The 12,123-nt window shown below is 41.3% G+C and overlaps 1 protein-coding gene across 1 annotated transcript in view; it reads right to left on the bottom strand.

The window, feature by feature from the left end:
• FAM204A (family with sequence similarity 204 member A) overlaps positions 1-10,550 on the bottom strand; it is a 31,513-nt gene extending 20,963 nt beyond the window's left edge. Inside the window, exons 1-5 of the mRNA XM_065894679.1 lie at positions 10,503-10,550; positions 4,169-4,407; positions 3,546-3,633; positions 3,171-3,201; positions 2,883-2,982 (exon numbers count right to left, since the gene is read on the bottom strand). Coding sequence (XP_065750751.1) covers positions 2,883-2,982; positions 3,171-3,201; positions 3,546-3,633; positions 4,169-4,402 — 453 coding nt within the window. The 5' untranslated portion in view covers positions 4,403-4,407; positions 10,503-10,550. The remainder of the gene's footprint in view (positions 1-2,882; positions 2,983-3,170; positions 3,202-3,545; positions 3,634-4,168; positions 4,408-10,502) is intronic.
• Positions 10,551-12,123: the final 1,573 nt, after the last annotated feature.

Raw genomic sequence — 12,123 nt, 5'->3', positions numbered from 1 at the left:
TGAGATATGGTAACAGATCAGCCTCTGCTCCAGAGAAGTAAAATAATGGACTATAAATCCATGCTAGTTTTGTCCATACTGCAACACGGATTTTCATGATCCTCTCTAGATTTCTTGGGCAGTGCTATTATCTGCTGAACTTACATTTATTCTTAGCATTTATCTTGGTGCCCCCCGTGTGGACATTCTTTAATGTCTATCTACTCTGTTGGATTCACAGTAGAGACTTTAGCATGACAGCAAAAGGGGCGCATGTGATACAGCGATCCCAAACCAAAGAATGAGTGTGAACCTGCTGGCGTGCAGTTAAGCTGAACTACCAAGAGAATATGAGATAATCTGGCTTCACCAAATCCTTCCTTTCCTCTATGCTTGCACTTATTTATAGAATATTAAGTGCTGGCAACATCCTGGGCAGATACAAGCCTGGCCGGCATCAGTTTCCTTGTTTAGGTGATGCCATGACTTTCTTGGGCAGATGCCATTCATACAGAGGAATGCCTACCATTAGGAAAAGCCAAACTTATAAAACAGATCAACAGGTGATTATAAAAGGGTTTAGAGCGGTCTTCCCTTAAACAGAAATTCCTTTTTAAAATGGTGTTTGACTTATAATTCTTTCTAGAATTCATCTAATGTACAATGCGAAACAGAACACTAGTTCCTAAAACTGAGTTGTTTATAAGATTTTGCACATGAAATCCTAGTATCCTTGATTAAAGTTACTCTTCACAAATTCTAAATTTTAGACAAAGAATAAGTTGGCCTTATCTTGCAAGTATCAAGAAGGTACAATTTCATATATGTAGGGAAATAAAAATATTCTAATACAGATAGATTGTAAAAAAATGCCTTCAAAATTTCTACTTTTTAGAAAGGCTAAAATCTGAATTTCATAGCTTTAACTTCACTAAGAAACAATTCAGACATTCTAAAGTCAATACAGTTATGAGAAAACACAACAAATACTCTAACAGTTGAAGATCAAAGACCACCTAAGTCACAAATAAAACTTTAAAAAATATTTCCTATGAGAACCAACATTTAACCGTTTCTTCCGTCAAAAGAACAATCCATTCAGAGGTTGGGACTCTAAAGCAGGCAGGCCAGAGATGGCCCGTGGACCGCTGCCATCAGCATAAGCCTCCTCCCTCAGGCTTCGGGACAGGTTTGGTACAGTCAAGAGCATCCTCCTGGCAAGATCCCTCCTCCCGGCCCACCAGAATCACAGGAGTCAAGAGCACAGCAATCACACTTTAAAATGCTCACCAGCCCCTTGGGCAGTGAAGCTGGAGAACTGAGAATGGCGCAATAAAGCCTGGGTTTCAGTTTCTCCTCTACCAGTGTTCTTTCTTTGTAAGAAATTTAGCATTTCCGCACCTGCTTGAACATTTGGAAAAAGGAGATTGCTCAATAGCTCTAATTATTTGCAGCAGCAGGTGATCCTGGTTCCAATTCCACAGTGTTCTAGGGATTAGGTGACAGGAATTCTTGGCAAACTTGGAATCAAAAGGTTCGCATGTAAAACTCTGTTGTGTCAGTTTCTTAATGCATGTGCCCTCAAGGAGGCAATTCCACCCAATGACGGGTTTAAAAATCAGAGGTTTTTCATAAGAAATACTGATTAACCAGAAAATGGTAATCATCTCTATACACAGTAGTATACAGCAATGATCCTGTCTATACATGCAGGATACAATATCCTTGGGCTTCAACCAGTAGGCCTCTGTACTTCTGTCCCTATGGCCCAGAGCTCAATTTTCATGCTCCTGGAGTCTGTCAACATTCCCCTAAGTGAATGTATGGGTTATTCATTCATTCAAGCCTCTACTAAATATTAACGCCATCTCTAGACTGACAACTCCCAAGCATGCATCTCAAGCTCAGACTCTTCTGAAGCTCCTGCCTTGTTTTACCAACAGTCTACTCTGTTCCTGCTTGCTGACGTTACCCATGCCCCAGAATTAACTCTGGATTAGGCCCCACTCGAAACCTCCCCTCCAAAGCTTTCCCATCTTTGTAATTCACATGACTATTCACACCACTGCTTAAGTAAAACCCTGAATGGTTCTCTCCCTGCCCTCATAATCCTGAATCTCCCCACCACCTCATAAGCAATCAGGAGGCAAATACTGTTGATCCTACTTCTACAGTGTACCTCAACTCTACCCACTTTTCTACCTTCAGCAGCACCATTCTTGTTCAAGCCGCCATCATCTCATGCCTGGAAGAGTCTCTTAACTGTCCTCTTCTCATCTGCTTGTGTTGCCCCAAGGTCCATCTTCCACGTAAGATGCAATCTTTTCAAACATAACTTAGATCACATCACTCCCTTAACTTAAAACCCTTGAATGTCTCTCAATTGCACTGTGACTAAAACCCAATTCCTTACCTCGTCCTCTAAGGTCCTACAGAGTTTGGTCCCTGCCTGCCTGCCTCTCCAATCTTACCTTGGGCCACCCACCCTCCTCTTCACTGACCCCGTCCAGCCAGGCTGACCTTCTTACGTCTACTCAAATGTTCTATGATGACTCTTCCACCCCTAGGATCTTTACCCAGGTTATCACCTCTACACTAGCATTCCTTATACAGATGGTTCCTTCCCATCCTACAGTCTTAGTGAGACGGCACCCTCTAAGAAAGGCCTTCCCTGACCACTCAGCTAAAGTGGGGCTTCCATATTAATTTCTTCACTATACCCTGTTCGTTTCTTTCTTAACAGCTTTTTTAACGATTTGTAACTATATATTTACTTGTTTATCTAGCATCTTGCACACATTAACTTCTTCACTGAACGAATTAATGAGGAGAAACACCTTAGGCAAGGTTAATTACAAACATTTCCCACTGGCTAATGTAAGATGCAGTAAAAAAGATCTTACCTTTTCAATTTTTTTCCTTTTAACAGGGGGGTCAAACCTATCGTTGACTCCAAAATACTGAGTAAGCTCCTTCAACTGGGTTTCACTTGAGGACTGTTCACTGTAAGAAGAGAGACAATAACTTATGTTTTACAAAATGTACTCACTTTTACGTTTACTGTTTTTAATTGGTTACTACAATTATATTACATCTACTAGTTCTTACGTTTCAGAGGTTAAGTAGTTCAACTATTTGTATAAGTTCTACAATACTATCTAGGACAGACAGATATTTTAGATTCCACCTACCTTTGAGATTCTTCTTCATTCTTCAATTTACCTGAAAAAGAATTCACAGTGTCAATACCAAGTATTCAGTTATTTCAAAATCATGGTTATTAAAAATTGTTGAGGGCATCCCTGGTGGTGCAGTGGTTGAGAGTCCGCCTGCCAATGCAGGGGACATGGGTTCGTGCCCCTGTCCGGGATCCCACATGCCGTGGACCGCCTGCGCCCGTGAGCCATGGCCGCTGAGCCTGCGCGTCCGGAGCCTGTTGCTCCGCGACGGGAGAGACCACAGCAGTGAGAGGCCCGCGTACCGCAAAAAAAAAAAAAAAAATTGTTGAGCTCAATTGGTCACAATTTAATATTAGCACTACTGACAATTAACCTAAATTAAAACACCTTTTCTGGAGCGTTTTCTTTTTTTCTTTCTGGATCTTGAAGTTGAGATTTTCTGTTCAGAATGTTTTGTATGCAGTTCTTGAAATTTCTACATAAAAGTAAAAAAAAAAGAAAGAGAAGCAAATATGCTTTGAAGCAAAGCATACATCTGAAAAATAACATGTTAAGTAATAAAAAACTATAACATTTATAAAAATACAAATTTAATGAAAGTAGTTCAGTTCTTCTTGAGATACTCTATTGTCTGAGACTTTCATAACCTGAGTTTTTATCTTCATTTATTTCCAAATAAGTCAATCTGATAATCTGAGGGTAAAAGTCAATGGCTCATAGACAACAAAGAGATTAAGACTGTATTATGTTAGGCCAAGTAGCTAATCCTACTAACTGTTTTTTTTCCCTTCCTCTTTTTATGAAAAACAAAACAAAAATGAACATAAGTATCTGAGTGGCCAGTGAATTGCCCACAGACCCACAGAGTAATAAAATTATTCTGAGTCAATCTTCCGTGCCTATTTACCTCCCAAGAACATATACATTCTGACCACAGCAGAGACACACACAGGACCATGCACAAACACACAGGTACAGGCTTTAATAAGAACACGTCAGAGAAAACCTACATTCCACATATTTAAGGGAATTCCAGAGGGACACTCTTCATATGCATTTACATTTGCCTCTGCTTCAGTTTTTGGTCCATCTGTAGGGATATCTGAGACCTCTGTGTTTGTAATGGTCCCATCTTCTTTACCTTCTTCTAAGTTAAGTTCAGAGCTCTCTACTGTGGCTTCATCATCAGAATTCAACTCAACATCACTTTCATTTAGGCCAGGAGGTAGCAGCCCACTCCACATCTTTTCTGCTAAAGGGAAAAAAATGAATTAAGACGTATAAAGTAGACATGGAAAGAATTTTAAAACCATTAAAAGATACCCCAGGAACCTAATAATTATACCAGTGGTTCGGGAACAGTCTATCGAAACTTTTTTTTTAATTGGTATAAAGTGGGATGTATCCTCCATATTAAGATAATTTAAATATTTTGCTTGTATAAATTTTTTGTTTTTTTGGCGGTATGCGGGCCTCTCACTGTTGTGGCCTCTCCCGTTGCGGAGCAGAGGCTCCGGACGCGCAGGCTCAGCGGCCATGGCTCACGGGCCCAGCCGCTCCGCGGCATGTGGGATCTTCCCGGACCGGGGCACGAACCCGTGTCCCCTGCATCGGCAGGCGGACTCTCAACCACTGCGCCACCAGGGAAGCCCTGTGTGTATAAATTTTTAAAAAGTGTATTTTCAGCAAGTTTGTTACAAGACACACCTACAGATGAATGACTTAATGACAATAGAACCTCGATTCTCTAACATATGGATAATCTTGTCCAAAGAAAAGAGGAAATTCAGTAAAAGCATTCACTGCTCAAGAATGTTAAGAGCCTAACAATATACACTGCAGGCAACTTAAGAATTATAATACATATTTCAAGCTGTAACAGTTAGAGAAGAAAATAAAATTGGATGTTTCGCCTGTATTTGAACGTACGAAACTTCAGGGGACTACAGAGTAGGAAAAGTATTACTCAAAGGAAAAATTTTAAGCTATGCAGGTAGTTTGAGAAAAGTATGGTGGTAAAAAGGATGTCCTAGTTTTACATTTTATACTGCTTGCTAAAGTAATACTAAATGGAGTACAATCCTAACAATTTAACAAAAACATACAGCTTTTTAAAATAATAGTGTATTTGGGAAACAAGTTAAAGTTCAGGGTAATTCTTATCATTAGTTATACAGCCCATTGGTAGAGAGAACCATTAACTACTGTTAAGTCTAATAAAAATGATTTTTAAAAACTGAGGTGGTAATCATTTGCTAAAATTATAATTGAGTACATTTTCACTATTAATCTCCACGACACAGTCTATTTTAGCATACGTAAGGAGCCAAAACCAGTTCATTCAAAAGAGGCCTAGAATACAGAAGTTGGCTGTACTGCTCAAGATTTACTATCAACTTAAAGGAATAAAATAGAAAGATGGAAATCTTTTTTGCTAACCTTTCTGCCCCCTATTGCGTTAACCTAGTAAGAAAACCACCAGCACTGTCTCTGAGACAAAGTATCACGGGATTTTGCATTACTCTGAATAATGGACGCCTGATAACTTTTAAGGACCTCCTCCCAAGTCCAAAGAATCAGCTCTCACTTTCCAGTCTGGGTCCAGCCTCCTAGTTGCTGGCTCTCTGAAACATCCTCACCAAAACATTCTCTTGGCTTTTCAAGAGGAAGGGTTCTAACATCTAATTACTCCAGCTGTAATCCTGACTCCACCACATATTAGTGGTATGAGGAAATCATTTTTAACTCCTCTGGCCCTCAGTTTTTTCATCTGTTTTACAGGAATAACTATATTGCACACAGGGTTATTCCGAGGATGAAACAAGATAAGCTATTGAAACACTCAACACAGTGTTTAGGAGGTTCTGGGGACTCGATCAATGCTAAGTTCTTTTTGCCATCATTATTATTACTTCTGTGGCCAGGTACTGCATTTTTATCATTTCTATCATGGGTGGCAGCATCCATAAGGTAGCTTTGAAGTTTCTAATGTTTAAGGTGCATTCACTTCACAATTGATGCAAGTCAGTTACTTCCTTGATTTCCACAGTCTGACTGAAGTTTCAATTAAAAATGTTGATGTCTTTTTCTGAATGGAGCAATAAAACCAGAAGCAAATTACCAGGAAGATAAATGGAACCTAAGCTTCAAGGCTCTTCTTTTCCACAGGTCCTTCCAAAGCACTATACCTGATTTTCTATATTTTAAATCTGTATTCCTTTTTTTAAAGAGGAGACCTCAAATTACATAAGCTCCAAGCCCTATAAAAGCTGGATCCATCCCTAAATCTGGCCTGAGGATTTTAAAAGTTGGAATGGAGGTTATGTTGAGATATTCTGTTAGCACAAAGGACATAGTGTAAAACATGCCAATATTGAAAAACAGGTGTTATGCTATTAATAAAAATATTTCTACTGTTTTGAGAAGCAGGGGGAGGGGAGTGATAATAAGCTCCATCATGACTTTGCCACTGACATAATATACCTTCAGGCTCACTATCCCATTTCAGGACTTAAGGACAGTAACAAGTTTCAGAGTTAGCTTTCTTAGCACCAACTGGGCTTCTACGTTCGAAGCCACTGTTTCTCCTCCCTGTCCATAGCATCTTTTACATGCCCACTGTGTGCCAGGCACTCTTCAAGACATAGGAACAGCAGTATACAAAACAGGCAAAAATGCCTATCCTCATGGAACCAACATTCTATACAAATGGCAAGCTTCTGTCCATCAGCCAAGTACCACTCAGCCCAGACTTCAGCTGTGACTGCTCAGATGGGCACAGTTCCTCCACTGGGCCACTGCTTCAGTATCTCCACAGGGTGACTCTGTGCTCTGGGCACCCAAATGGGTTTCACCTTGGGAAGCAGTGCCAGTTGCCGTGGACAGGGCATGCCTTTCCTCATCAGCCCTCAATCATTTTTGATCACTTTTGGACTTTCTCAAAATCATCTATTTTTAGTAAGTTCTTGCTGATGTGGCATTAAGAGCTGTCCTCAGGAGGCCACTGACTGGTGTGATAGTTTCTTGTGTGTGCCCACAGGGGAAAGAAATTAAAATAACTTTTAAAAAGTGAACTCTATGTCCAAATCCATAAAACAAGGCAAAGTTCAAATAAGGTGTGTTTCTGAACTTAATTCCTAAATATCTGTAAAGTGATGTGCCCTTCTCCTCTGACCATAAGACACATACACACACACAAATACCAGGGCAACTTGGTGGCCACGGACAAACACAGATTATTCACTGAGGAGCGTGCAAAGTGAAACTGCCCACCTGAACAGCAGCTTGGCTGCAAATCAGCCAATATGGAGTGGCTGCTTCGTGACCTGTTTTAGGCTTACGTTCCAAAACACTGTCTTTCTACTCAAAGCACATACGTGTTATTTATACATTTGTATTGTACTATGGTACCAACTGGTCCTATCAGGCCCCCTGTTTCTTCTGTTGTGCTCGTCTGGATTGTGATTCTCCAGTTCTTTGAAGTGCTGCTCACCTCATACCTTCCAGAGTGCATTCCTTCATTTTAAAGCGGATCACTCCAAATTACCCTTCACATGTGAAAATTACTCAGCCATTCTCAAGAGACGTGGCATACCAGAGAACAAGAAACAAGTTTTTTAGTGTAGATGATAGCCAGGTCTATATAACAGTCCGTGTATCAATACATAAATTTTCACGTTTTTAGCCTGCACGTCAAATATTTTAGTTTCATCACTTAGCCCCAAAGAAGATGTAAATCATTCAGAATCCCTTTTTTCTCTATGGTTTTGAGTATCAGCCTCTCCATTTCATATTGGAGAGATTTTTCCAATTGCACAATTATTCTACAAAAAAAATGCTGTGTATGCTATGCAGAACACATCTTTAGTCCAGGGCTAACATGATTTATGATGAACAAAAAATATTTATGTATCATCCTCGTCTCAATGGCTGGGCTTTCTTTTGCCCGTGGAAACCAGACACAGTCACTGCACTTAGCACACCTGGGCAGATGGCAATGCACCTAGAAGAACACGACACGGCTCAGCAATTCCTCAGCTTAGGTTTCCCCAAAGTTTTATGAAGACAGTAATGGAGGTCTCTAAGCTATTTCAATATTCAAAAAGCCCAGTATATTTTATTATCCCTCAAACAATATCATCCACCTTTAGGTCAGGAGACCGAAATTCAATGAAACATTATTCTTCACCACACATTCATTCAGCAGAGACTCTGATTGGCAGCTACAGACCTGATTTTTATTAAAAAAAAAACAAGAACAAAAATTAATGAATATAGTTTAGTGGACACAATCTTTCAAAATATAGCAACCATGGAGATATCAAATTATAATAAAAGGAGTTCTGGGTTGTGAAAGGATTGAGAACCAGTGGTAGAGCAGCAGAAAAATACACTGTTTTGAAAGTCAGAAGATGGGTTCCTGGTCCTGAACAACAAAACTGTGGGGAAGACACTGCCTCTGTCTGGGTCTTCATTCTTAGCTATAACATGAAGGGTGTGATCAGATCTCTGGGATGTCCTGCTGCTCTAAAATGTTTCTTTATGGATCTCAGTATTATACGTGCCCAAATGCCCAGAATCACCTCATTATTTGCTGTAACATTCCATCCTCTCGCAGTCAGAACAATACTAATTAAACCTCAACACCCCAGAAGATAGGGGTTCTCTCCTAACCCAGCCACCACAGGCAAGCTTGCTAGTTTTCAGTAAGACTCTGCACTTCAGAGAGAACACCTAAAAGATGCTCTGCAGAAAGGGAAAGAAACCCCAACTGTGACAGAAGAAACAGAAACAAAACGAAAAACAAAGCAGGTCACCGCTATACATGGCATACAAACAATGTGACAGGCACCGTTTTACCCTTAATCCTCACCAGTGACCCTTCCACTAGGAATTATTATCTAAACCCCTTTTACAGATGAGGTAACGACTCACCTAATGCACTGTAATCCACTTATCTTAGAAAAATAGAACTCTATAGCTTGAAAACTCTATAGAGAATAAACTTTAAATAGTAATATATTCTTGGTGACACAGATTAGAGAATGGGTCTGAAGAATGTCTCCAGCCTGTAATTCTGTTAACATTTGTTAACAGTGAGAATTTTCTTCTCACTTTCTAAGGGCAGAAAGCTGTGTAAAATGCTAGGCTAAATCGCATACATTGAAGTCACATTCAGAGGTCTGGGTAATAATGTCACATTTTCTGGAAGTCCAGGCAACTGTGTATAACCAAAACTCAATCTGAGCAGTTTACTGGGTAAATGTCTCCTGCCTCTAATACTCCAGAATTTCAATTCCATTTTTACCAAATGAAGCTGTCTTATTTCCCAGATTTTATATTCAATTAGAAATAAAGAAATCTGAATCTTGTCTGATCTGAATTTAATCTTACTTGTATGACAGTCACAAGCCACCACCCACCGATCTCAAGATTGTGTTAAATAATTTACACAATAATCAGTTTCTGTGACTGGGAACTAGTTACTTAACTGAAATACTTTTAAGCATGCTGTCATCAACATTAATGTAAATGTCCTATTCATGTTTATGAAATAAATACGTTCCCTTTTCTCAAAAAGGTAGAGAAAGTACAACTGAATCACAGGCCTGACTTCGGATTTAAGTTACCAATCTGATTACCCTGATAAACTATTTAGCAGGATTTTGCATGTATGCTTATGTTTTCATCAAAGTGAGCGCTTTGTTTAGCCAACACTTCCCCAGACTCAAAACCCTACACGGAAGGATTTACAAGTAACCAATAACACTTCGCGGCTCATTTCAAATTGGATGCAGCTGTGAGAATACTTACAGGGTGCAAGACAGCAACAGGGTGGCTCTAGAAAGGTACATCTTTTCCTGTTTGGCTGCACAACCCGTAACTCTGCAGGCTCTCCGGCAGCAGGGTCACACTCCGATCCCCGAGCGGGAAGAATCCCCTCCCAGCACAGAACTAAGCGTTGCAAATTCTGATGTAGGACGTCTAGCTTGCTGACACTCCCATTGACTGCAGCTGTCTTCCGGGTACAGCAACTGTAAACCAGAGACTGTTTCCCGGACCGAAAGTCTGTCTCCTAGTCCCCTCTCACTCTGGCTGAGGTGGGACGAAGAACCCCTCTCCCACCAACAGGACGGGGAAGGCGCTACGACGCCGGGTCCAAGCAAAGCGGAGGCCAGCTCCGCCGACTCTCCCGCGGGCCCGGCCAAAGGGTTGGAAGGCTCCGAGGAGAGGCTGTGAGGCCACCCACGCTGGCTCCCTCGCTCCCCGCACCCGGCCTTCCCAGGTCCGTCACACCGGAGTCCGGGCAGCCCGGGAGCCAGGCCAGCCACCAGCTCTACTCACCGGTCCGTAGCCGGCCGTCCAGCAGACATCTTAAGACCCGTCAACATCGCGCCTTCTCATTGGCTCCGGAATCTCAGCCAATAGGCTAAGGCCTTTCTGGCCTGGGGTCGCCATGGAAACCGGCCGCGCTCAGCTGTGCTTTTAAATAGGCCGGAAGGGGTTGATTCCTTTCTTTCTACTTCTTTTCTCCCAGCTTTTCTCTCGCCGTTTTCTTCTTTCTTCTGGACGTTTTTAAAGACTCTTCTTTCTCCATTCCTTCCCGTACTCCGTGGTGAGGAAAGTGCTGGCTTAGACCTTGAACTGAGTTCATTCCCCAAGGACGGAAAGTCCCTGCAGAAGCTCTCTAGACCCTTCCGGGAACGTTTCCATTCATACACCCTTTTCCCCTCGCTCCCTTCCTTACTTTTTTTTCTTTCTGTACATATTTATTGAGCAGGCACCCTGCCAGCCTATGTTTAGAGCAAAATGATCCCTACTTCTGCTCTAGTGGCGCTTACCGTTTGGTGATCGTGGCAGCTGCTTCACTGACCAGCTACGTGGCCTTGGCCAAAAGCTCATTGAGCTCCTTTTCCGTGGCAGCCACTGTCTTAGGCTCTGAGAAGGGGCTTAGGGAAGCATAGAAAATAAGGGAAAAAAAAACGGGAAAAAAAAAAAGCTCTATGAGGAAAATAAAACAGCATAATATGACCGTGATGGGAGTGGGGCTATTTTAGAAATGCTTCCATTTTCTGAAATAACGTTCTGTAATAATAATAATAAGAACACATTCCTATTTTCTAGTGTTGTAACGATTATGTAACAAAATACACATAAACCCCGTAAGGCACTACCTTGCCCACAATAATTTTCAGTTGGTATTGGCATTAGCCTTATCAGTAATGCCTTTCTTTGAAGCATTCTAAAAATGTGAAAGAATTTTGTATTGCACTCAATAACATATCACAATTTAGTATAAACCGATGTTTAAGTGTAATACTTAACTATCAACTACCTCACCCCCATTGTTTTCCAGAACATGTGCCAGGAGTAGTTTTCTATGACCCCAGAATCACAGCAAAACCTGAAATGACAAGTTTGGGTTACTAAAGTCCTTTCTCACACTCACATTCTCTGATGCTCGATTAGAAGCTGGGCTGAGTGGTGTGAGGATCTGTATGAAACTCTCCTGGCCAAACGTGTCCAGCCCCTCAATAGTGTTTTTCCCTGAATCCAATCCATAAAAAGTAGTTAAAGAGAGGATGTGTAGGAAAATGCTGTTGTGACCGTTACATTGTGCCTTTTAATTGCTATCTTAGTCTGCTGGGGCTGCCATAACAAAATGCCACAGACTAAGTAGCTTACGCAACAAAAATTTATTTCTCACAGTTCTGGAGGTTGGGATGCCTAAGATCAAGGTGTCAGCAAAGTAGGTTTCATTCTGAGGCCTCTTCTCTTCGTTTGTAGGCAGCATCCATCTTGCTGTGCGCTCATAAAATCTTTTTTGTGCAGTTGTGTAAGGAGAGGGAGAAGGAGAGAGAGAGAATGGGGTGGGTGGGGGCAGGAAGGGCTCTCTGGTGTTTGTTTTTTCTTAAGAGGACACTAATCCTATTGGATCAGGGCCCTACCCTTATGGCCTCTTTTA

Source organism: Phocoena phocoena, chromosome 16 (genome assembly GCF_963924675.1).
Source record: "Phocoena phocoena chromosome 16, mPhoPho1.1, whole genome shotgun sequence".
NCBI lineage: Eukaryota > Metazoa > Chordata > Mammalia > Artiodactyla > Phocoenidae > Phocoena > Phocoena phocoena.
The sequence above is the reverse complement of the archived record's forward strand: the minus strand, read 5'-3'. Positions and strand labels throughout refer to the sequence as shown.